Source organism: Plasmodium coatneyi, chromosome 3, assembly GCF_001680005.1.
Source record: "Plasmodium coatneyi strain Hackeri chromosome 3, complete sequence".
In the NCBI taxonomy this organism is placed as follows: Eukaryota; Apicomplexa; class Aconoidasida; order Haemosporida; family Plasmodiidae; genus Plasmodium; species Plasmodium coatneyi.
In genome coordinates this window covers 1090603-1115390 of record NC_033558.1, presented here as the reverse complement: position 1 = coordinate 1115390, position 24788 = coordinate 1090603, and the positions used below count along the sequence as shown (strand labels likewise).

At 38.6% G+C, this 24788-nt stretch overlaps 5 protein-coding genes across 5 annotated transcripts; 4 read left to right on the top strand and 1 right to left on the bottom strand.

The window, feature by feature from the left end:
* Positions 1–1020: 1020 nt before the first annotated feature.
* On the top strand, positions 1021–12426 carry PCOAH_00006190 (Uncharacterized protein; the record flags this gene model as incomplete). The annotated part of the gene is made up of 3 exons (XM_020057430.1): positions 1021–5997; positions 6134–11554; positions 11884–12426. The coding sequence occupies 3 exons, from the start codon at positions 1021–1023 to the stop codon at positions 12424–12426; spliced, it is 10941 nt and encodes a 3646-aa protein (XP_019912857.1).
* Positions 12427–13981: 1555 nt separating this feature from the next.
* On the top strand, positions 13982–15133 carry PCOAH_00006180 (Ubiquitin specific protease; the record flags this gene model as incomplete). The annotated part of the gene is made up of 1 exon (XM_020057429.1): positions 13982–15133. The coding sequence occupies one exon, from the start codon at positions 13982–13984 to the stop codon at positions 15131–15133; it is 1152 nt and encodes a 383-aa protein (XP_019912858.1).
* Positions 15134–17522: 2389 nt separating this feature from the next.
* Positions 17523–20171, top strand: PCOAH_00006170 (Uncharacterized protein; the record flags this gene model as incomplete). Its single annotated transcript, XM_020057428.1, has 1 exon — positions 17523–20171. The coding sequence occupies one exon, from the start codon at positions 17523–17525 to the stop codon at positions 20169–20171; it is 2649 nt and encodes an 882-aa protein (XP_019912797.1).
* Positions 20172–21872: 1701 nt separating this feature from the next.
* On the top strand, positions 21873–22318 carry PCOAH_00006160 (Uncharacterized protein; the record flags this gene model as incomplete). Its single annotated transcript, XM_020057427.1, has 2 exons — positions 21873–22000; positions 22177–22318. The coding sequence occupies 2 exons, from the start codon at positions 21912–21914 to the stop codon at positions 22316–22318; spliced, it is 231 nt and encodes a 76-aa protein (XP_019912826.1).
* Positions 22319–24551: 2233 nt separating this feature from the next.
* Positions 24552–24788, bottom strand: PCOAH_00006150 (SICA antigen; the record flags this gene model as incomplete). Its single annotated transcript, XM_020057426.1, has 1 exon — positions 24552–24788. One exon carries the CDS (start codon positions 24786–24788, stop codon positions 24552–24554), a length of 237 nt encoding a protein of 78 aa, XP_019912963.1.

Genomic DNA, 24788 nt, shown 5'->3' with positions numbered 1-24788 from the left:
GCGCGCACGTACGTGTTCATGTAAATGCTCACGCCGGCCATGCAAATCGCACTTTAAGAAACCATCCCCTTGGTTTTTCTCGCGCGTGCCAGAGCATATTAATAGAAAAAAAAAAATAATAAACTGAGAAAAAAACTCCAAACTGTACCACACGAATGTATGGCAAAATGGATGGAAACGTCCATTAGCTACTTATATGACATTTCCGCGTTATGTTGCCATTTATGCCTTATATAACTCAGTTTGTGTCCCATATAATAGGACATATATGTGGCAACGCATGGCCGTATTTATATCGCCGCTGATGTAACAACGCATCACACTACTTCTGCCACCCCTTACGTAATGGCGTATGCTCCTATTTTCCATTTCTCCCCCCTGCATTTGCAAAGGGGGCAGAACAAAGCGCCGCTAATTATCCCACGTACACAGTGCTTACCTAATAACAACATAATTTAAAAATGGGAATATCTCCCACTCTGTAATTTTGAAGCAATTTGAATATATTTTTTTTTTTTTTTTTGTTCAGTCCCCTATTTCATCCGAAATGGTTGCATACAACCCGTGTGCCTTTTTTTTTAAGGTTAAATTAGTTCAGCTAGTTTGACCCCCATTTGTGAGGGAAATTACCTCTTTGTTTTGTCATTTTTCGCTCATTTTGTGTCCATGTCGTTTATTTATTTTTTTTTTTGCCACTCTTTCAATGCATCTAGTTTGTCAATCAATGAGAGGTACGCCCCACGGGGATGCCACACCAAAAGGTCTCTTCAGTTTGTGCTCAAGCGTGTTTGTCTAGAGTAGCTTCCATTCTCCCATTATAATTTTTTGTTTCTCGTAACGTGAATTGTTTTTTTAAATTTGGCTCACTCCTTCCCATATGTTTGTTTAAGACATGTTTATGTGCCTAACTAGTGGACAGTTTAAATGTGCCACTGCTTCTATCCCATATCGAAGGAATATCCTCCGTTCTGCAAATCTTCGACTTAATGCTTTGCTCACCGCATAATACCAAACTGCACAATGGATCGAGTTTTGTTGAAATACATTTTTGATGAACTCTGCACGAGTTTCAACAAAAAGGAAAGAACCTCTTATAGTAAAAAAAAAGAGGACAGTGATAATAACAGTCAGAATCAAGTTGACTACTGCATAACGCTGCAGGAGTTATTCGAAAATTTGGAGAGAAATAAAAACGTACCCATGGATGTGCACATGAAGAGAGAAGTAGTGCGTCTTTTGTACTACTGCAATGATGTAAGCATATCACAACAGGGGAAGAAGGTACCCACGCCTGGGGAACCTGACAATCCGCGGGTAGACAATTGTAGAGTCCACCTAGATCAATACAACAACAATATTGAATTTCCCCCGGAAGAAGACCCAAATGTCATCCTAAATACAGCCACTCAGTTTAGCCTCTACATAAACAACATCTACATATACAACAAGCACAATCTGTTTTACTACGAAAGAATTAAAGAGTGTAAAGAGAAAATATTGATCCTCCTGTACATCATTTCTGGCAAGTATAACGGACTCATTCAAAGCTCTCTGGCCAAATACCTCAACATGGATGTCAAGATGGTGCACTACCACCTAAAAGTTTTATTCCAGTATTTACTAATAAAAAAAATAAGCATCAACATAAACAATTTGGAGAAAACCCTAGATTATAGCAACCACAACACCCACACTAGCAGCAGCAACAATACCATAAAGTTAAACCCCTCCTACATCCTTTACTTTAACATTTATTTTATATACAATTTGCTCCCCATATTTATAAAGAACTTGCTATACTCTCAGAATGTCCTTTCGATAAATAAAATTATTTTGCACCTCCTAAACAAGTTTATTATAATACCACAGAAAATTCTATCCCTCATATTTTTCAAACTGCTAATTGTGTACAACCCGTACTATTATATACAAATTAAAAAGGCGCTGAAGATATTCAACTCTATTTTGTCCCACCTAATTTGCAAAAAAAAAATAATAATGTGCAAAATTAAAATCCACTCATCGTACGAAAATTGCTATTTAAATTATGAAAATAAAGATAAAATAAATTACGACAATATAATTAACTTTCTCATTTTGTTTTACTACAACTATGATTACCTCATCAAATTTATAAACAAATCTTGCTACTTGATGTGCGAAGATTATGTCCAGAAAATTGAATTCAAAAATGAGTTCTTCGGGAGTAACGTTACCAAAGCGAATGCGTGGGACCAACTGGGGATACACCTAAAAAGGGGGAACACCTCCACCCAGTCGGCACAGCACCTCCCTGCGAAGAGTGACCTTCATGGGACGTCCAACAGCTCGGAAGGTTACACCATACGGAGAACGGCATGCCTCCCAACAAACCAAAGTGCACCAAATGGAGATTCAACCTCCATGAGCCACTTCCCCACGCGGGTCTATCCAAACGAAAGTACCGTGGACGCGCCACAAACCAGAGACAGCACCTTGGGGGACGAAGAAAACATCTTCGTGAATGAAAAAAACAGCAATTTGCAAATAAACGAGTTTAAAAGCTACATGGATTTAAACATCCACCATAGACTTAACGACACGGATTATTACTCCAGCTCGCATAACGGGAAAGAAGAATCAAGCGATTCGGAATTTTCCTTTCTCTATGGAAATAAAAAAGATGAGGATTTGCCGAAGCAAACCGAAGAAATTAACAAAACGATTGAAGATGGAAACAATAAATCGTCCTCCTCACAATCGTCTGCCTCTTCCACAGACAGCGATTCGGATAACAACACCTACACCAACCACTCTGTTAAGAATAAGAATTTACTCTTGAACCACCTCTCACTATATAACAAAATTAAGTACCTAATTATGAGCAAAGGGATAAAGGGAATGACAACCAAGGAAATATCACAGGTACTCCTCATGTCCATTAAAAAAACGAACACCTTCCTTAGCAAGCTGGTTCGAAATAAGGAAGTTGTAAAAATTCCAGAAAGGAAGGACAAAAGCTTTATGTACCGATTTATTGACAATTACATTTACCAATATGTGCAGAAAAAGCCGCAAGCCCTTGCCTACAAGGGTAATCAAACGTTGCAAGGTGTAGTAAAAAATGACGAAGCAGTTCCGGGGGGGGAAAAAATGATAGATGATTTATCCTTAAAAGGGAACAGAAAATTTCCTAAAATTGACCAAATGGTGAACGCCTCACTAGACCAAAACAGAAGTGCCCTCCCGATGGATGACCACACTGTATGTATCCACCAATCGATCGAAAAATTAAACAATAACAACGTCACACAAGAAAATTTTAGTCACATACAATTTAACAAATTAAACGAGTCCTTAAATGTGTTAAACTATATAAACACCGTGAACGAAATAGACATAAACGTGCTGACCTACATCATACCGAAGAAGGAGAACTCAGTGGACAATTTCGGAAACTATAAAGATTTTTTTGACCATTATGTGAAGAACTTCAAAACTTTTGAAGATAAGTATGATTTATACACGTGCAGTTTTCATTTCTTTTACTACTTAAAATTTGTTCTTCAACGGAACATCAGTAATTCCACCCCAAAATGCAACAGTGCAAAGGGGAGGAAGCAGAAGAGTCAAGGTATCACTGCAAATGAATCGGCAAAGGATGAAATGTGCGCAATGGGAGAAACAACCTTGAATAAGGTAGACTCATCCGAAAAAGACATCAATTTTATTAAATACTTCATGGAAGATACGACCAAGTTAAAAAGTAACCTCTTTATTAAGAGGCTGTTCATTTTTTGCCACTTTTTGCTAAGTTCCAAGGTGACTACATTTCGGTATCTCCAAGATTTATTTATCACCATAGAAAACAATGGAAGGACGATTGACAGAAAATCCGTTCAAAGGCTTTTTAATTACTCCACCAAAATTAATGCCTTTTTTAAAAAATACACCCTTCTTAACAGCAAAACGGTTAAGTACTACTTCTACGATTCGAATGTATTGTCTGAAAAGCAATCCAACGATTTGTATGCAAAAATTCAACAGGACTATGCCATTTCGTCGTACAAGCACGCCAACCCTAATGATAAAACGAACAAGGAGAAAACAGAATATTATAACATATCCAGTGGTAACGTTATTAGTAAAAAGTTTAAATACACCGTTAATATTTTCAACGAGAAAGCGAAAAGTGCTACAGATTCTACGCAGCAGGGGGGCGTCCCCACGAAGGATGATCCCGACTTGACGGCACAGGTGTATAGTAACGAGGTCGATCCTGCTTATTTTTCCTCCAACCGGGAAAAGTCAATGCAAGATGATTTCATCGATCTGACGAAGTATCCTGAAAATGGTCACCAGGGGGGAGTGACATCGAACAATTTTTCAGCTACATGTGAAGACCCCAATATGTGGCACACCACACTCTGCAATGGAGAAGCGAATATAAGTGCCCCCAATAATAACCTCCATGGGACAAAAGGTATATATGACCAAACGTGTTCTAGCCTGTCCGCCTCAATTCCGAATAGCACCATGATAAATTCATTCGCATCTGTGGAAGTAGCGAACCGAAGCAGCAAACGAAAAATGGACACACCTTCAACGCAATCGATTCATAAAAGAGGAAAAATGGATCAGTCGCACCAAATATGTCAGATTGCAAACAAACAACCTAGTGGCGAAAATGGGGAAGTAATTCCCTACCACTTCAATAAAAGTGGCATAAATTACACACTGAATGATACAAACGAGATTTCCAGAGGGGGACAGCCCATAGGAGAAGCACAAGATAACAAAACCTGTAAACAACTCAGTCGCAACAACAACGCTGCCATAAGTTTAAACAAAAAAGGAATGGCCAGCAACGTGCTCTATATTGACATTCTAAACGAATCAGCCTTTAAGTGTAAGGAAAATCAAATTATTAGCAAAAAAATAAAAACCAGCAATGTTTTTCAAAATTTTAAAACCACCCAGGAATTCTCCTACAGCATAAACTACTTCAACGGGTACATCTTTTCAAAAATGACCAGATATAAATATTTCCATAAATGCTTAATAAGGATATTAAAGAGGAAAAGGAAAAGGGCAATAAAAACGCACACTGCAGAAAAGGCAAACGATTGTAACGCACAGGCTGTACTAACTCCAAATCCGGATAACCCAAAAAAGAGGAAATTATCATATATACAAAAAATGAAAAGGAAATCTTCCCTTAAAAGGGTCCATAAAGTAGCCTCCAAACGAAGCAGCAACACACTAACCGTGAAGGACATTTTGAAAAATCTCTACCTAGACGAATACCTAAAAATCATCAGCGTGGGATGCAAACTCAATTATATCGAAAATTATCTCCTACGTGAAAAACGAAAAAAGAGAATGAAAGATTTACCCCCAATTTTGTTCGAATTTTTGACGTCCTATTCTTCACTAAATTGTAACAAGCAGCGCATGATCGAAAGTTTTCTCCAAAAAAAGAATGATCATTCGCATTTCCTCAATTCACCAATCAGCACATTCGAAACAAAGGGAAAAACATCGACCCATATGACATCCCCACCCCTATACACAACCGAGGCGGAAACACCCACACAGAGTACCACTACGCATGGAGTACAGAAAAACACGCCATCCAGGGATAAGCCAGATGAAAAAATAAACAGTGACCATTTGTGCCAAGACGACATCAACGTTATCAAAAGCAATGACAAAATATGCGTGTTCTTTTTCCTCTACAGAAAGCTAAAATTTCTGTGTAACATGAATTTAGTAAAACTCAAATTTAAAGACATGAATAAAAATCTTCCTCACAAATGGAAACCGAGCGTTGGTTCACATCCAAAAAGTAGGGAACTTAATTTATCCTTCGTAGATTTAAAAAAAAACAATTTGCAAATTCTTATCAAGCAAAACGTTAGCATTCATTTGTTCGCGTCCAAAAAGGGTAAAAAGAAATTGCGCATCTACAACATGCTTCGCTACAACCACTTCGAAGAATACTACTACAACGTATATGTAAGTTTCCATTAATTGGTGTCCATTCGGGTTGAGCTCGCCATCCACCTTTTTGTGCTACGTTTGATTAAATAATCGCAAAAGTGTATATCCATAAGGTACACATTCGCCGCTCTTTTTGTTTTCCCCCTTTCAGCTGCTCGTTGAACGATTCAAGAAATTCCTCGTAGATGGACACCTGCAAAAAAACGCGAGCGAAAAACTGACCCTGCAAGACATTCTCAAGAGCTCCAAAATTAGAAACAAAGGACTGAAGTTTCTCCTGCTGCACAATGCATACACCAACCAATTATTCCTAACGAGGAAACTCAGAAATCTTTTCATAAGCTTAGTTAAAAAAGTGAAAAAAAAAAATATTTCAAATTCTAAGCTAGCCGAAAATTTAACAACCTACAGGGAATACAACACATTTAGGGAATCATATAACGTGTCTAGAGTTAATATTGAAAAATACTTTTCCATCTTTTACGATTGGTACAGTAAAGAAAAAAATGGGGGTGCAACCATGACACAGAGGGACCTGTCCTTTTCATGCCCCTTCTGCAACAACGTATATTTTTTTAAAAACGATTTGCTCAGCCACATATCCAATGTGCATAATGTGAACAGGAATTTTTCAGACCTCATTTCCTTCTTTTCAAATTCGAAGCAAATGATACATAAGAAGCTGAGCGATTTTTTGAAGATCAAAAATAGAGTCAAAGGAAACTCTAGCGTCTTCTCGCCCAACAATTTTGACAACCATTTGAATATCCTCAATCTGGCCACCGCACCTAGGGGGAAGAATACCATAGGGATAGGTGAATCCAACCCTCTGCGTTATATTGATCAAACCGCCAAAATGTGCAAAACCCAAATTGCAGCCCCCCGCGATGCATTTAAAGAACAGTTGGAGAAGGGGCCACAAATGAATCACCAAAGGGGAGCAGTCAATTCGTCTGAAGAGATTAAGCTGCTGCACCAAGAATCTGCGCACATGAAGAGAGAACATACAGAAATTATTGCTAAGCGAGATAAGGCCGACGCTACACACTGTGGGAAGCCTACCAATCTTCCCCTAAGCAGCTGTAAAAAGGGGAACTCCAAAAATTTAAACAATTTCATAGAAAATGTGAAGGTAAAATATTCCCTGCGAATAGTCTACATTTATTTCGTAACTGTAATTGTGAAGCTAGCCATGTCACAGATATATTTGGAAAAAGAGAAAAAAAAAAAGGAACGTCAAAATGGAGAAAATTATTCCCCATCCGGGTGGACATTATCGATCAAAGATAATGACGAAATGGATAGGAACATCCCAGGTGATATTTCAAACGAAGGAGGAGGAGTAACCGGGGCATCCTCCTCAAACGAAAAAAAGAAATTCCACGCGAAGAACAAATATTCGAAGGAGCGAAGGAAAAAAGGGCGACTGCGCAGTACCATCACCACAACACACCCAAGTCCTTACCATAAAAAGAACGAATTGAAACGCCGTAACAAGCAAAGAGTGGCACTAGTACACTCCCCTTCGGAAATGCCTGACCATCCCAACAATTTTGCCTCCATGCAGCTGAGAAAATTCCACGTAATATACCATCTAAAAAATAGGACGAACTCCCAACCGTACAGGAAGAGCATATGGATTAAGGCAAACAATATGATGATCGGAAAATTCAAACAAAACGTTTGCATGTATATCCAGAAAAGGCTATTTCTCTATTTCAAGAAGAACATTGTTCACTATTTTTTCATTTTGTCGAATGAAAATTTGGCTAGGTGTATTCTGAACTACTTTGAAACGCACATATACAACTCTACCTACAGCAACATCAATTATTACTACGATAAGTACATAAAAAATATTTTCCACTTTAAATTTATTTCGCTTGTAAATTTGTTAAAAATTTTTATAATAAATTATGGGGATCAGTACGCACTGTACAGGGAAATTACAAAACCCTTGTATTTTCAAAAAATGAAGGACATAAAAAATGCCCTCAGATTTATAAAAAAAAGAAATTACCTCGTGGATACATCCTACGTCTTATCATACTACATTGCCAATGACCTTGTGTGCGACAATGTGTATTCTTACCATATTTATAAATCCATTTTTTACAAGAAGAAATTATCTCTATTTTTGAAGAAATGTTTCCTGGACAATGTTGTGGATATTATGTACCTGTATGGGGTTTACCACTCTAAAAAAAGTTCGCAGTATGTCCAAGCAGGTTCATTGCACAGAAGGGAGAACATCCTAAACTGTCAGTTAGGGGAGTTACTCTGCCACATCGATGCGGTGTATGACGATGAAGATGGTATAAAAGAGGGGGGAGCGCATTTTCAGAATTTTCCGAGTAGTTCCACGCTGCAGAACGGTTACAAACATGGCACGTTCAACGATCAGTCGAATGTATACCCCTTGCTAAACAATTTGAGCAGCCATACTAATAATTACAGGGAATGCCCGGTCCCTTCCCACGACACGTACCACGTCATGCAAAATGATAACTTCACGAACGCAAGTTCTAATGGAGAATGCACGAAGCACTACTTCCAGAAGAACCTAACAATTTTCGACTTAAACTATTATGTGCATAAATTCCTCAAAGGGGAAATGATCCTGTACGCGTGTAATAACTACATACTGGGAGATGAGGACGCCCACACTGGACATGACCCCATCGGAGGGAACCAATACGGGGAAGGTGATCCCTACGATTTTGAAAACTTCGAGGAGGATCACTACGATGATGATCAATATGCGGATGATCCCTATGGGGACGATTCCTACCCCGAAGAGGGCGACTCCTCTCAGCATGGTTACCAACTGAGCTACACGGAAAAGGATACCCACCCACAAGGAAGTAAAAAAAAATACAGACGGAAAAGCTACGCACAAAAGTCAAAACGGACCAGAAAAAAAAGAACGAGCAATTCCTCCTCTCACAGTTATGGAAGCAAAAGGGGAAACAAAACAAACGTTGTGGACTACCCAAGCGGATATTACAAAGAGGAAGAAAAAGCCATGAGTTACTTGTCATCCAGTGCCAACAACTCAGATATATTTGACAACCTTTCTGATGATTTCGAAATTATCAAACTTCTGGAAAATGCAAATGATGGAAAAAAGAAAGTCCTCGGAGGAATAACCAAGCATATAAAATGTCTAACGAAACACGTTAGTGAGTACTTTCCCAATTATTATATTCTAAACGATTGTGAGAAGAAAAAAATAGAAAAAAGATTGTCCCAAATTTTCTCCAACGGTAAAGATAAAAATTGTTCCAAACTGAATAACTCTCTTCGGCAGTTATACTACCACACCGATCAGCAAAACAACAGTCTCTTTACTTATTTTAAAAAATATTGCTTACACATATACGAGAATCTCATCAGAGGTGCGGTCCCAACTGGGTCGTTTAAAAATGCGCTCCTCCTAAACATTAATGACACGAATAGCGTTAACTTTGCAAAACTTTTCGCTAAATATGTACAACAAAATAACTTTCACAATAACGTTATTTATAGTAAGAACAAAGTACTAATTTATAATGTTAGCAAAAAATCCTTCATCGATTTTGACTGCTATCCTCAGAATATACACCTATATAACATTGCCTACATTTCGAATGCCCCCAAGAAAGTCGACTCTTTCCTGGATATCCAAGTAACCAACCTGAAGAATAGCGTTTATTGGCTCGAAAGAGACACCCATAAAGGGGGCAACCTGGGGAGCAAAAAAAGAAGTGCCCATTCTGTTTCGCTTATGACAAAGAAAAGACAGCCATTTCAACAGATGAACATGCAGAAAGAGTCAGAAATTACACCCACGGGGGGCTACCCTAAGCAGGGAACGGAAACAAACGCACAATCACCTCACCGCCATAACGCACGCAAAAACCCTTTTGTAAAAAAAGTGAAGGTTAAAAAAGGAAAAGAAAAAAAGATGAACACTTTTAAGGAGTCATTCACCTTCGTTACGCAAATTTTATATCACGTTTTCTACCTGAGCGATATGCTAAAATCATACGAGGAGTGTGCAAACTGTGAGAGTGACACATCCGAAAAAAAACAAAGGAAAAATGCTCCATCTGGAAAGTTGAACGAGATGTACAGAGGCCTCGAAAACTATAAAGCTATGCATCATAGCGTAATAGGGGACTGTCCTGCCATCTGTGAAGATAGTGCAAAACATGGGAGTGATAACCCAAATGGGGAACTTGAAGAAGCGGACCAGGAGGAAGGTCCACTTGATGACCTGCCTAGCGAACTGCCAATCGAACTTCCATCCGAATTGGCAAACAACAGCAACGAAGAGTATTACAACCTGAACAAGTTCAAGGTGAACGAACTGGAAGCTATAAGAATTGTGGGGCGACTTAACAGCCAAAAAGAGAAGAAACGCAACACTGCACATACTGTGGCTGCCCACATGGAGACCCCCAGTACGGACAAAACAAACACCCAAAAGAGCTCCTCCCTGTTCAACAAAATAATTCGCAAAATGATATTCATCCTTTTGTCTGTTAAGAAGAAAAAAAAAGAAGGACGTTTTATGGATAGTTTAAAAAAAATGTATTTACAAGAATTTTTAAAAGATACAACTTATAGGAAGTATACACAAGTAAAAAAGGAATATGATTTTATTCTTTTCCTCCTACACAAATTAAACCTTATAAATATATTCCCCCTCATGAATACGCATAAGATATTTTTACCGCAATATCATAGCGAGAATAATGCGTGCAAAAGGAAAAATGTGTTTTATGAGCATAATTTGAAGTACCCCTTTTTGAATATGATAAATTTTCACTTGGCTAATTTTAAAATGGAGTTTAAGAAGAGCACAGAGAGTAACACGCATATGTTCGAGAGGTTCCTATTGCAGAGGGAAATACTCCCAAAGGGGACACTGCTAAACCGCCAAAAGAAAGACACAAACGCCGCCGACCAAAAATACATGAGCAAGAAAAACGTTGAAGAAAAAGTCATTTATAAGGAGAAAAAACTAGTCTATACTGATTACATATACATAAATTACACAAATAACAACACGCTCAGGAAACCGAATTTCATTCCAAGACTAATTCTGTTGTTCAACCTCCCATGCTACATCATCATTCATGATTATTTTTTCCTCTACCTGTTGGAATATTTTTGTAAAATTAAAGAAACCCTTGAGGAAGAAACGCAAAGCGGATTTAAAGAGAATCATATTTATCGCACCAAACTGGGAGATAAACTGCTGTACCTTATGGAAAATAAATCTTACCCCCGCGTTATAAGATATATAAAAAGGATTATTAACAAGGCGTGTAAATATTTTGAGTATATGCTCTTCTCATATAAACGGAAAAATGATTCCCCAGTTTGCAAAACCGTTACACTTTACTACTTTAATGATGACTACGTAAATGTAAATAACTTTACTTACATGAATGGAAGCACCAACGTCAAATTTATTTTTTTTTATATTTTAAAAGTGTTCTTTTATCTCAAGGCAAATCCGTTTTCCTCCATCTTTGACGTAAGGAAAGAGCGAAACGGGGAACTGGACACATTTCAGGGGGGTGTAAAAAAAAAAAAAAAAAAAAAAAAAAGCATTATTTTTTGTCTACCAAGCGGGCTTCCCAGAATTACGCCATGTTGAGTTAACAACTTCCAATTCGACAAAGGTGCCAAACCGCGCAGTAATATATGCAACGGAAAGATGTCATCTCTCCTTTGGCCCCATTTTGCACCCCCTGAAAATGAGTGACCCAGTTTTTCACATCGCTGTCCCTTCCCCAAACGTGCAAAGGAGGAACACACACCTTGATGCTTATAGAGTCATCTTCCTTGCATTCTCACTACCTAATTTCACATTTTCCGATTTTGCACACACTCTTCCACCCCTCACAGATATACAAGAGTATCGAAGTTCTGAACTTCTGCGACCTTAACTTCCTCCTAAGAGGCATGTGCCAAGACAACTTCATTTCTTTCAAACTCATGTACATATCGAAGAGAAGCGAAATGTACAAGCTAAAGAAAAATTACAAAATTGTTAACCACTTCAACAATTTGGTACTAAACGAAAAAAATAAGAAGAAAAAAAATAGAGCATCCTTAGCCCCCCCAGGGAAGAAAAAGAGCTGCTACATATTTGGTAATAGCACAAGCTCCGGTGAGGAAGATTCACATGATGATGACATTTTGAAGAAAGGAAAACCAAGAAAAAAAAGAACAGACAAAGTAAACAGCACGAATTTTTCAAGTTGGACAAAACATGAATGGACAAGCAGCACCGAGGATGACAACTTCACTCTCAAAAGCGAACGATACTATGCCCCTTCCAATTACAACGCATTTCTTGAAAAAATGATGTACAAAAAGGTGAAACTTTATTACGTGGCCGATGAGGAGGTCATTTTTGAAAAATACGCCGGTACTTTATGGGGCTGATTTGTGGGAGAAAGGGGTGTTACCTGGGGGGGGAAGGTGTTTGTAATTCCGCGCACACGAAAGTCTAAATGTTTCCCTTTATTAATGTGTGTGCTCTGTTTGCGTACTAATGTTCTTATCCTATGTCTGCTTATATATCCGCCATGACTGTACGCACACAGCCTTATCATCGTGCTTTTTTCCTCCGCTTCCTATAAAATGTGTTTATGTAAAATGACGTAGCAGTAGCATTTTCGTGCACATTTTGACACTAAGTTCCGCTTATTTACTTCCTCGTTTATCCCCCACCCCCAGGCGCATAATCATATACGTACGCAAAAAGGGGGAAACATGTACAATTCTGTCCCCCTCTATATATATATTTTTTTTTCTTTCCCATCATGCGTAATGCAACACCTTCCCCACGCTGCCTCCATCACCATCGCCAAAACCTATTTTTTGTTAAACATAAACCATGCACACATTCCCCTTTTACGAATTTAATATCCTTAAAATGAACCATCCTGCTGTGCACAACAAATTAAGAAGACGCCACTGCAACTGAAAAAAAAAAAAAAAAAAAAAGAAACATGTTAGCAGAGATTTTTCCCGCTAATGATGCTTCACTAATAAATGTAACGTCATGCTACGCTATGCAAATGTTCCGTGTTTCCTTTCCCCACACCGTTATTTTATTTTATTTATTTATTTTTTTTCCTTTTCAAACGATTATTTTTTCCCGACTGTTTCCTCTCACCCCCCACCCTGACAGCATACATGCGAGAAAAATGCATGTTGCATAAATGTACGAACCAACGCAAAAGTACGCATGTGTATGTATGCATGCATAGAAGCGCAAATGCATACTTACATAAATATCAGCGTGCGTATACAGTGTACTTATGGGCCATAATACATATGAGTAAAATTCATTCCCATTCCTGCGAAGCAGCACGTTTCGCCTTCGATTGGATTGCGCCAATATGTTTATAAATTTCCGTCCCCTTTTTTTTGATTCCTCCTATTTTTTTGGTTCACATTGAGGGAATTCCTACTTTGCTGTCGACGTGGTTGAAAAAACAAAAAAGCGTCAAGGAGAAGTGGAAGGGGTTGGAGCATGCTCTTTTTTTTCATTCGTCCGTCTTCGCTTCTTTTTTTTTTAACTGCAGAACAGGCAACTTTAATGGGCAATTTTAAAGGGTACCTCCGACGTGCACACGGAAAGGCGAACCGATCCTGCTCCCTTTCCACTGCGAACAGGAGGCACAAACAAATGACGACATCGGAGTGCTAAATTAAAGCAAAACAATGAAAATTTCCGCAGTTGCCACCGTAACGTGTGCACAATTAAGAAAGAGATAAATATTTATTTGCTGGAGCACCTGCCAGACGGGCGCACGTAATGCAGACCAGGAAAGGCACCGTAAAAGTAGGTATATTCACGTATACACACAAGTGAATGGTCGGGTTGTTTACCCTCCGTGAAGGTAACCTCATAACTGTGCGGAAGGCACACCTTCAACAGAGGTCACATGTTTCCAAACACCTGACACAACTCCCCCCAAAATGAGACAAGATGAACCTCCCTGAACACAAACTGCGTGATTTGTTCTATGCGAAGAATTACAAATATTACGCCAAGTATGATAACTACGGAAGTTTCCAAAGGAGACACACGTCCTTCCAGAACAATGGAAACGTGTGCTACTGCAACGCCTCCCTCCAACTGTTACTGTCGATAAAACCGTTGTGCATATACCTGCTAAGCAAGTTTGAAAAAATATACGGAAGAACGAAATCAAAATCCAAGTATAAGGGAGACATACTGAAGGCACTCTTTTACATTATTGAAGAAACGTACAAAGTCGAAAAAGGATATTTATGCACAGACAAACATATTAATCTTTTAAAAAAAATGAGAAAATATAATAGCAGCATAGTGATCAACGCACAAAATGATGCACACGAATTTCTGTTAATGCTACTCAACTATATAAACGTTGAGTGTAACCGAGATTCTAACTTTCCACCAAATTTCGAAATAACCCTGGACGATAAAGATAGCAAAGAAAAGGCATCAGAAAAGTACTGGGTAAAATATCTATATAAAGATAACAGCATAATAACAGACCTTTTAGGGTTCCAAAACGTCTCCAGCATAACTTGCACACATTGTGGACATACAAGACACAGTTTTGAATTCTGCCTAGACTTAGGGTTAGAGTTCCAAAGTGAGCACATACAAAGTACATCACTCATTGATTTGTTAAGGAGTAATATAATGAAGAGCGATGATTTCTGCCTCTTATTTTGCCCCATTTGTAAATCCAAACAAAATAGCTCCATTAAAAAAGGCCTCTACAGAATGCCCAATTTGTATATGATTATTTATATCAAGCGATTTAAGTGGAGTTACGAGTGCACCAATTATTTCAAAAGTAGAGTGAAAAAAATTGACACAACTGTTCTACTCCCATGGGATGGATTAATTGATTTTACTTCCTTTGCTTACATGTCCAACCATGAATCTTTATCCAACTCGAAATATCTCATCGAGAGCTTCATTTGCCACAGCGGCAACAGTTACAACGGTCACTATACAGCCGTCGTTAAACATACCGATGGATTCTACAAATGCAATGATGAAAAAATGAAAAAACTTAGTAACCCCTTTAATCCTGAAAATATTAGCGACATTTACCTGCTCCTACTCAGGAGAGTTACCTAACAGGAGGGGCGCCCCCAAATGAGAACGTAAACGCAGCTATCAACAAATGTGCCACATGTTTCCACAAAACAGCGAAAAACTGTACATAACACCAGTTATATCCTTCAACTATAACTGCATTAGCTTATATTCTACATTTTACATGTGGCTACGAACACCCTATAGTAGGCCGATTGTACCGCCCCTAAGGCACATCGTGAAGGTTCACATAGGAAGAGTAACTCACCCAGTGGGTCAACAAAATACCCCGTTCTGCATAACACCCGACCGGATAAGCACAAATTGGATGCCGATTGCGTCCACTTTTTTCCTTCAATGTGCCTATCTACACATATCCACGCCGATTACCCGGGGAGATGGCAAAACACTTCAAAGGCCTTTTTTTAACACCCCGATTATTTCCCATTTTGACAAGTGTTTACTTTAGGACGAATCGGCAGGTATACATTTTTTTTTTTTTTTTTAATTTCCTTTCAATGTTCATATTTACATCTGGAATGAGAGAAAAAAAAAAAAAAAATGAGACATTTAAAGCGCCTCTCCAAAAGTAGCACAATTTTTTTGTGTTTTTTCTAAGTGCTACAAAAATGTGTTCCCCCTCATTTTTTACAAAAGGGGGTGGTGACGAAAAGGAGGATACGCAAAAAAGGCACCCGCTTTGCCAGAAATAATTAGCAGCAGCGTGTTCCCACATGTTCATTCGTATGCTCGTTTGTTTGTTTGTCTGCCCAATCGTTTGTTATCACGCCGTTTGATTTCTCCCCTTCCATCTTCCACCAACTTTCTTCAATTTTGCAAAAAAGGACAATTCAGACGTGTGAGCGAGAACAAAATGGAGCATTCTACAAAATGCACATATAACCAGCCTAAATGAAAGGCAAAAATAAGAACGGTTTAATATGCCCAACTTTCGTTCCATTAAAAAAAGAATAATGGGCAAATTTTCAAATTTTGGGGGATCTTTTTCACGAGGATTTGCTTCAACACCTCGCGGATGTGTACCTCCGAAAGAAAGAAAACCTAAAAACTAGAAAAAAAATTAAAAAATTAAACGAGGTTGGGGCCCAACACCCCACAAACTACAGCGGCAACCAAGTTGTCTAGACCTTTTCCTATTCACCCACCACTTGCGCTAGTTTTGCAAAACCGCTTTATTCGTTAATGAAGTGTACCACCAGGTAAGATCATCCACACTGGGTGCGATCCTTCCACCTTGCAGCTAAACGTGCTTCGAGACATATCTCTCCACGCACAGCTGAATGCGCCACGGAGAAGCGTGCCAAAAAAGGAAAAAGAAAAAAATATCTACATGACTAAATAATCCTAACTTAAAAATTTTCTCCTAATGTGAAAAAAAAAAAATAAAATAAAATAAAATAACACACCCAGCAGTAGTACCAGGGAAATACACACCATAAATAAAGCACATCTACCAATGTTTTCTTATAAAAACACATGAATACACATTTTTGAATCGAAAATTATGCCGTCCCGTCGCGACCCCTCCATGTGCACACTCCAATTTATTACCTCCCTAGTGCTTATTCGAAAAAACTAACCATTCACATTTTATTTCTCTACATACTAGTTGGCCAATCAAGGACAACATGATTAAACATTCCAGCTAAGAGAAACACAGTGGGGGTCTAAAATGTTTTCCTATTAGTAACGTTAAGCATCTTAAAAATTGATAAAAACGCCCATTTGTGCATTCTTTATATTTTATTACACATTTCTGTATTCATAAGTCTATGCCTTTTTTTATATCTTAAAAGCGGAGTGAATTAATTTTTTTGGAAACTTTCACTTTTTCTCTAATCTCCTAAAAATGTGTGTGCTCTCCTAAATTTCATAAATAACATTTTGTCAAAAAAAAAAAAATAAAATTGAGAAATATGAAACTTTTGATATCCCCACCCCCTTCTACACATTCTAATAACAGTCCCTAATAAGACTAACTTTCGAATGACGCTCTACTTTTCCCCCTTTGCATTGCATTGTAGAAGTACAAATCGAATTTTCCCCCCATGGGATGCTCTAATTTTTCCCATTTCACGCTGGCCCAAATTGAAGATCCCCATTCCTTTTTACACCTGTGTGTACAAATTAGTAAATACATTTTGTACACTCGGGATACACACACACCCTCTCATCATAGAAGCACCTCCCAATTTTCGAATAAGAAAAATATCCCAACATCCAAAAAGGGATGATATGATTATATAAACCTATACACACATGTACACCTCTACCCCCGAACTGCATCAATTTCTCCAACGAGACTCCCAACCACATTGGTGGTAGGCAATGACGGCATAGAGAAGAATGAACTAATTCCTATGGTGATTACTCGTAAGATGCGCTCTCCCCATAAAATAAACAACACAAGATGAAAAAGAGGAAGTGCCACCTTCGACAACAAAGTGAAGGAATAGACGAGAGAAAAAAAAAATTGAGAAACAGAAAGAAATTGGTATTCAACCGTAGAGGCGATACCCACTGTGAAGGGCGGAATGGCAGGGGGATCCATCAAACAAAGGGACATTATCAAAATAATAACAATTTCCAATGCGACCAGAAAAGTAAAAGTTCTATGAAGGCGTCACAACAAGGAACCGAACTGCTAATCAACCAAAGCAGGTACAACGAAACGCATGCAGATATTTGTGAAGACTCACTACGCAACAGTAGCGACTCCTCTGAAACTTCCAAAATTTTCGAATCCAACGAATCGCAGATATATCAAAGCACAAGCGAGTTCGACGTCAAGAGCACTACATCGAATAACACCATTAGCGATCTGAGTGCTCACACAGACGACGCTTACAACCAGGATGACACATTAGTTCAAATATTTGAGCGCATCGATTATGCAGGGAGTGTCTGTTCAGGGGAAAATGAAGATTTGCGCAGAAATTGGGACGTCCTGGAAACGTTCAATGTTTATGATGTGTTTGAAAATGAGGGGGACGCTTATAGGGAGCGAACAGGGGGAGCACCTAATTGGCACCCTAGCCAGATTTCTAACCGAGGCATTGACCAGAATTCTAATCAGCATGCTGACCCAGTTGATGGTCTTGCTGGTAACCACGCCACCAAGTGCGACGGTCCCACCAAAGCAACAAACGAGGCAGAAAAACTGATCACGCAGAACGTCCTGTCCAAAAAAATGCTCATCATACTCCCCTTCTTTAAGAAGCGCATCTTCATAGAAGCCATATGGGACTACTTCCAGTTAAACAAAGTGAAGGACGAAGCGGACGGGGATAACCTAAAAGTCCAGTGTTTCCAAACCTTCTGTAAAATCCGCGAATGTGCAACGCCCTGTAGTGATGGTCCCACCGATGGGAACTTCCCAAACGATGAATTACTCAGCACCTACTTCTTTAACAAACTAAATAAAAACCAATATGATGTAAAAATAAAAATGGATTACTACGAAGTGGAGTTTTTTTTCATTTTCTTCTTGACATATTTTCGCTTTTCTTTATACCTAACGGGGTTTATAAATTCATCTTTTCTGTACCACTCGAACGAAGTGCACTTCATCATCTTTGTCCTGAACAGATATCATTACTTCGTGGATCACATGTACGTTAATGATAATTCTTTGCCTTTTACTCCGAAAGAGGTGCAAGACATTATGTGCACCTACAAGAAGTGCATTATCTCTCTTTTAGATTATCTCGACACTTTTTACCCGTTTCTGCTGCTCATAAGTGACGTTATCCAAGAGGTGCACACGAAATTTAAGAAAATTTCACACAAGGTGAAGGAACTTGAGCAGGTTCTGGCGAAAGCAGAGCCCACTGGTGGAACCCCCCCAAGCGATAACATCAACCCTGACATTATGACCCCGCACACTATCAAAAAGATCAATGCGGTTAAAAAAATTAACAAACTAAAGAGGAAGTTCTTCAAACGGAATGGTGACGCGTTTGCTATGCTGATTAGAGCGCGCCTCGGCAGTTATTGGGTGGATAGGGGGGAACCTTGCATGGGTGCTACCATCTCAGGTGAGCCGTTTCTAGATGACGCCAAATTGAGTGACCACACCCTGCATGCTGAAAATCTGGATGAGCAGCTCACCCAAATGATTCGCAACACCAGGTGCAACATGCTGGTAAAGCATATAATCTTCCGCACGGTGGGGAATCTAAACCAAATTCTGAGCTCCCTCGAAATGGGCATCACCCTCGCAGACGCGAACGAAACATGCACACAACACATCATGTCCATGTCTACACTACTCTCACTCAAAGCAGTTAAGGATATGAAAAAAAAAGACAAGTGGATTAAACTCCTAAAGCATAATTATTTCTATATCGAAAAAAGTTACTACTACTTCAAAGAATTGCATGAAAAAAAAATCATCTACTACCAAATACAAAATCTGTTCCGATCCATCCTAAATTTGAAAATAAATGTCGTGTACAATCCCTTCATACATTACCTATCCATTGAAGATATGAAAAACAAAAATACACACAACACTATCTATGACTACATATACTACATAAAGGACATGCGCCACAGAAATTACTTAGTAACTCTCTTCGTCTTCAATAGGTTGATTTACAAACTACAATTTGATGTCACCACGTATGGGCTCCTCTTCTCAATTTATAGCTCCTTGAAATTTTTATTTTTCGAAAAATCTTCCATCCATTTGATAAAGAAAAATGGAACAATGAAAAATAAATTTATGTACCTATTCAACGATATGATAAATTCCTGCAATTTTAAAACGTATGAACATATCCCCATTCCTTCCAGAAATATTATAAAGGACAGTTTTTTTGTTCAAGGAAATTCCATTGTGAGGACTGTACTGTCAGCTGCCATGAGGGAAGCAACCCGCATGAGATACACTGGACAAATAGTCACGAATGCTTCGCTTTTTTATCGTTATAAGAGGCTCCTAAATTATCATCTCCGCAGAGTCATCCTAAACGACGATGCTATTCACATGGTTGAGCGAAATTATGTGATCCGTGAAATTGAGGACAACTTGGAGGGAATGAAAAGCAAACTATAACTCCATTAGACTGTCGTGCAGCTTCAGGGTGTCCTACAACTACGATTATTATTATCCAAAACGTCCTTCAAGAATGGACGCCCCAAAAGAATTTACCCATTGGGGCTGCAAGGAAAAGTTCCCCCCCCCCTTTTTTTTTTTTTTACTGTTCACCAGATAAGCATAGTTTCTTTTTTTTTTTTCCCATCATGACAAGCATGTCAAACGGTGTGGAACTCCCGTTACGTGGATCTGTCCTTACGGCGTGGCGTACTAAATGTGCAACGCGGCCGATTCATCAGAAAAGGAAAAAAAAAACGTTTGGTTCATTATGGCAACGGTGTAAAGCATGGCGGAGCTTGGAAAGCTATAAAAATGCCCATCAAATGATAGTATACTAACATGAGGAAGCTCCCCTAAGATAGAGACACTCTTTTTTTAAACATTGTGGTGAACGCTGCTAAGAGGGCCTCTCAACTGGAGGGAATAAATAGCACCCGCGTCTTCAAAAAGAAAAGTTCACTTCGCATACACGGTCGTCTCGTGAGATCACCATGTGTGAATGGTCAACCGGTGTGGGGGGCCATGTGACTCTCAAGCACTGCCACATTATGACCCCCTGCAGATGGCATAACTTTGGCCCCCCCTCCGAACAAAATATACATGTGTGCACATATGCACAGGCACGCACGTGCTTACCCTGCTGTGCCACGTGAGCCGAAACAGAATCCCGTCTTTTTGATACCTCCAACATGTATGAAATTGTCACAAAATAGGTGGAAAAAGTGCCTCAAAATATCCAACGAGATGCCCCTCTCGTGATAGACCCTCCCAATCATGAATTGTGGGAAATAAAGGGGAAAATAATTTTCAAATTGGAGTGGCAGCTGCGGAAATAGGAACATTTTTCACGTTTTCATTTGAACTTACTCCTCTCCACGCAGGCAAATGCCCCCTTTTGCTTTAATACAGGGGAGAGGAGACTTCTGGGCTCCCTTCCTTTCCGCTTGGGTGTTGCCTCAACAGGAACAATGGATAAGCATGCCCCCACAATTGAAGTGGCAAAAGTTGTCCTAAAAAATTCGTCTTTGATGTAACATTTTTTACCGCCTCGACTGCATGTGTGTAACTCTCAAATGAACACTTTTAACCACCACGGCGCTATAACAGCTCAGCGAAAACGCAAAAAAAAAAAAAAAAAAAAAAAAATTAAAAACCCACTCCCCATTTTTCACGTAAAAAAAGGGATTGATATTTGTGGGGATTGTGATCTCCTAAACGTCCAGCAGTTAGCGCTTGGACGAATAGGCTAACCAGTGCATATACTAACGAGCAATCATTTGGTCATTTTTACCCTGCGCGTGTGATTGTTCAGAGAAACAGAGGAAATATGAGTGTGGTAAGTACGCAGCGTATTGGTACAAATTTGAAAATTGCGAAATAGGGCATGCGTAAAAAATTGAATTTCTGAATGAACGTAACAGGCGCACATGTATTCATGCCTCTGGAGGCTTACGCACATTTGTTGACAGCTTTTCAAGAAGGGACAGCGTACCTCTGTATAGGTTTGCAACAAAAAATGAATGGCATACGTTCGATCTGGGGCGACTGTGTGTACGTCCATCTTCAAGTCGGCGACATCGCCCCCACATGCTATAAAACGTATGCTCATATTGTTTTTTTTTCCTCTCCTTTTCGTTTTCTTTTTTTTGCTGTCCGCAGAACACGTTGACAGCTCGCAGAGATTACAACGATTACAAAATGTGCATGAAGGCGAACTGGCGCAGCAACAACGCGAAGGAAATGTGCACCAGTGACGTGGACAGGGCGATAAACACGACAACGCAAATGTAAACAGCGAAAAAAAAAAAATAAAATAAACAAAAATAAATAAGCAAAAATTAATAAATGAACAAAAAACAAACCAAACGAACGGACATGGCAGCAGCATGTTCTATGCCACACCTTTGCATACCTCACCACCCCAATAATAAAAAAAACCTCCCTTGTCTTCCCCTCATTACAGGATCTCTCGGGAATGCCTACCGCACACGGAAGAGCTGTACAAATGCTTTAAGCATTCATTTCGCCTGAGCTTCTGCGATAATGGCATTACTGAAAGGTTAAAAAATTGCCATTTGGATGTTTACAGGATGATAACGTCGTGAAAGGGGAACCCCGTTCTACACACGCCTGTGGGGGCGTCTCCATTTTGAGCAACGCTAACCCTATGCTAATTCCCTCCGCCTACCATGTTATTACGTTATAACTTTATTTTATAATTATTTTTTTTAACCTTTTGCTTGGTTTCATGAGAAAAAAGGAAAGAAGCCACTTTCATAATTCACCACTACCAGGAGGGGAGATGCGCAGGGCGTACAGTTAAACTCCGTACCAGTGAAAAGGGGGAATCCTAAACTTCTAACATCAAAGTCAACTGTTTTGCCTTTTTTCTCACGCACTGCACTATTGACATGTCCACAGGGCGACTATATTTGCGAAAGGAGGGAAAAGAAAAATTGCCAGCAGGTCTTATCACAATTGCGGAGCGTTCGACCCGGCTTGAAAAAGTTAAATCAACCGGAGTAAGCCTGCAGATGTGTACATAAGCAAGTGCTCATGTCTTCATGTTCGTTGCCCTTTCGAAATGGTCCATGAAAGTAATGTACCAATTGTGTTAAGGTCAAACGGCCTCCCAGAAGGGAGGCATCACACATATCTTAAGCGACATGCTTCTCTTTGTCGCGATTTGTGACGTGGATCGTTTGCAAAACATATTAAATGCCTACGTACCAATGATTGTACTTTTGCGAAGGGACCTCTCTACAGTTCCCCTAAAAAAGGGTCCTTTCAATTTACGCCCACTGTGCTTCAATAGATCGATGGGCAAAGCGAATGGCAGAAACTGGGTGGGAAGTGTTTGGAAAAAATTGGTGGCAGGAGAAAAAAAAAAAAAAAAGAAGAGCAAACTGCTGACAGTTTTTCCGTTAGAAAGTCAAAATGGATGTTCAAAAAACGATCGCGTTGAATTTCTTTCCTCTTTTCCAATATTGGAAGAGGCGCTGTCCAATTTTAAGTTACCTTTGCCATTTTTGCAACAAAATGGAGAGGAAAGAAAAGGCAAGGATAGCATTTATTTTCTTTTTTGATCTTTTTCCGCTTTCTTCTTTTTTAATATTATGAATTAATCCAATTTAATTCAATTCAATTTTTCTTTTTTTTTTTTTTTTTTTTTTTGTTGACCAGTTTGTCTTTTATAATTTTTATTTTTTTTGCATAAACACACATGGGACATGGTAAAAATTTGTACACAGTTCTTTTTCTTTCTTTTTTTTTTTTGTAAGAACACTTCTTATATTTGCAAGGAGAAGAAGAAGCCCACATGTGTGATGTGATGCATGTGATGTGCTGGTGGGGCGCTAGAAATCGACAACTTTGTCCGCAAAAAAAAAAGCAGTAAGCCAAGCCCCCCCTTTTTATTTTTTTGATTGTTCCACCTTATTTGGTTGCTCCTTATTTGGGTTGTCCTTATTTGGGTTGTCCTTATTTGGTTCTTGTGCTTCCCACCCCCTTTTTTATTTTGTGTGTACACTTTTCCATTTCTTTTTTTTTCAAACTTCTTTTTTTGCGCGTCTAATTTTTAATTTTTTGTTCGAAACATCGATTCAATTGATGGTTTTTTTTTTTTTTTTCTATACACCCTTCGGGTGTAGTTCCCCCCTGCGGTGGCTAAAGTAGCAGGCCATATTCCTGTTTCTATACCCTAAAACCTTAATCTTAAGTGCGAAATCATGCACCCTTAAGTGTGGAATCTTACGCCTACTTACACTTCTTTTTTTTTTTAAATTTTAGAGGGGTAGACTTATTATTTTCCTTTTTTTTTTAATATTAGGAATTAATTCAATTTTTTTTTTTTTTTCTTTTTTTTTGTTGTTCCAATTTGTCCTTATAATTTTGGTTCTTTCGTATACATACACAGTTACATGGTTCAAAATTTGTGTAATTGTACACAGTTCCTTTTTTTTTTTTTTTTTTTTTTTTTTGTAAGAACACACTTTTTTTTCTGAAACTTCGCAAAGCCGCGCAACTGGGGAACACTTTTCAAATGTTCATAATTGGAATTAGGAAAATAAAATTATTAAAACAAAAAAATTTATAAAGGTAAAAACCTATGACAAAAAAATTTAATGGACATATTGGAACTTCAATAAGCAAGCTGCTAACAAATAAGAACGAAGTGAAAAAAATTCTTCACTTCCACTTATACTAATTACAAATGAATGTAAACAATTTAATACACAAAACGAAAAAAAAAAAAAAAAAAAAGAAAAATATTTATACTACACCCTAAACATGGAATCTGAACATGAACGTTGGACCTGTTCCTTAGGAACACCTTCCTCAGGAACAACTTCTATAGGAAGAAAGTCTTCCTTCCAGAAACCCGGAATCTGAACATAGAACATGTTCCTTAGGAACATCAACCATAGAAACTTGTTCCTTAGGAATATTTTCTTCTTTTATAAATTTGCTTCCCATGAATTCTTGAACCAAAATTTCAAAAAAGTCTTCCTGAACCAGTTTGGTGTCCCCTTTTTGACATTCGTCTAAGACTTCTAAATGAATATCAATAATCAT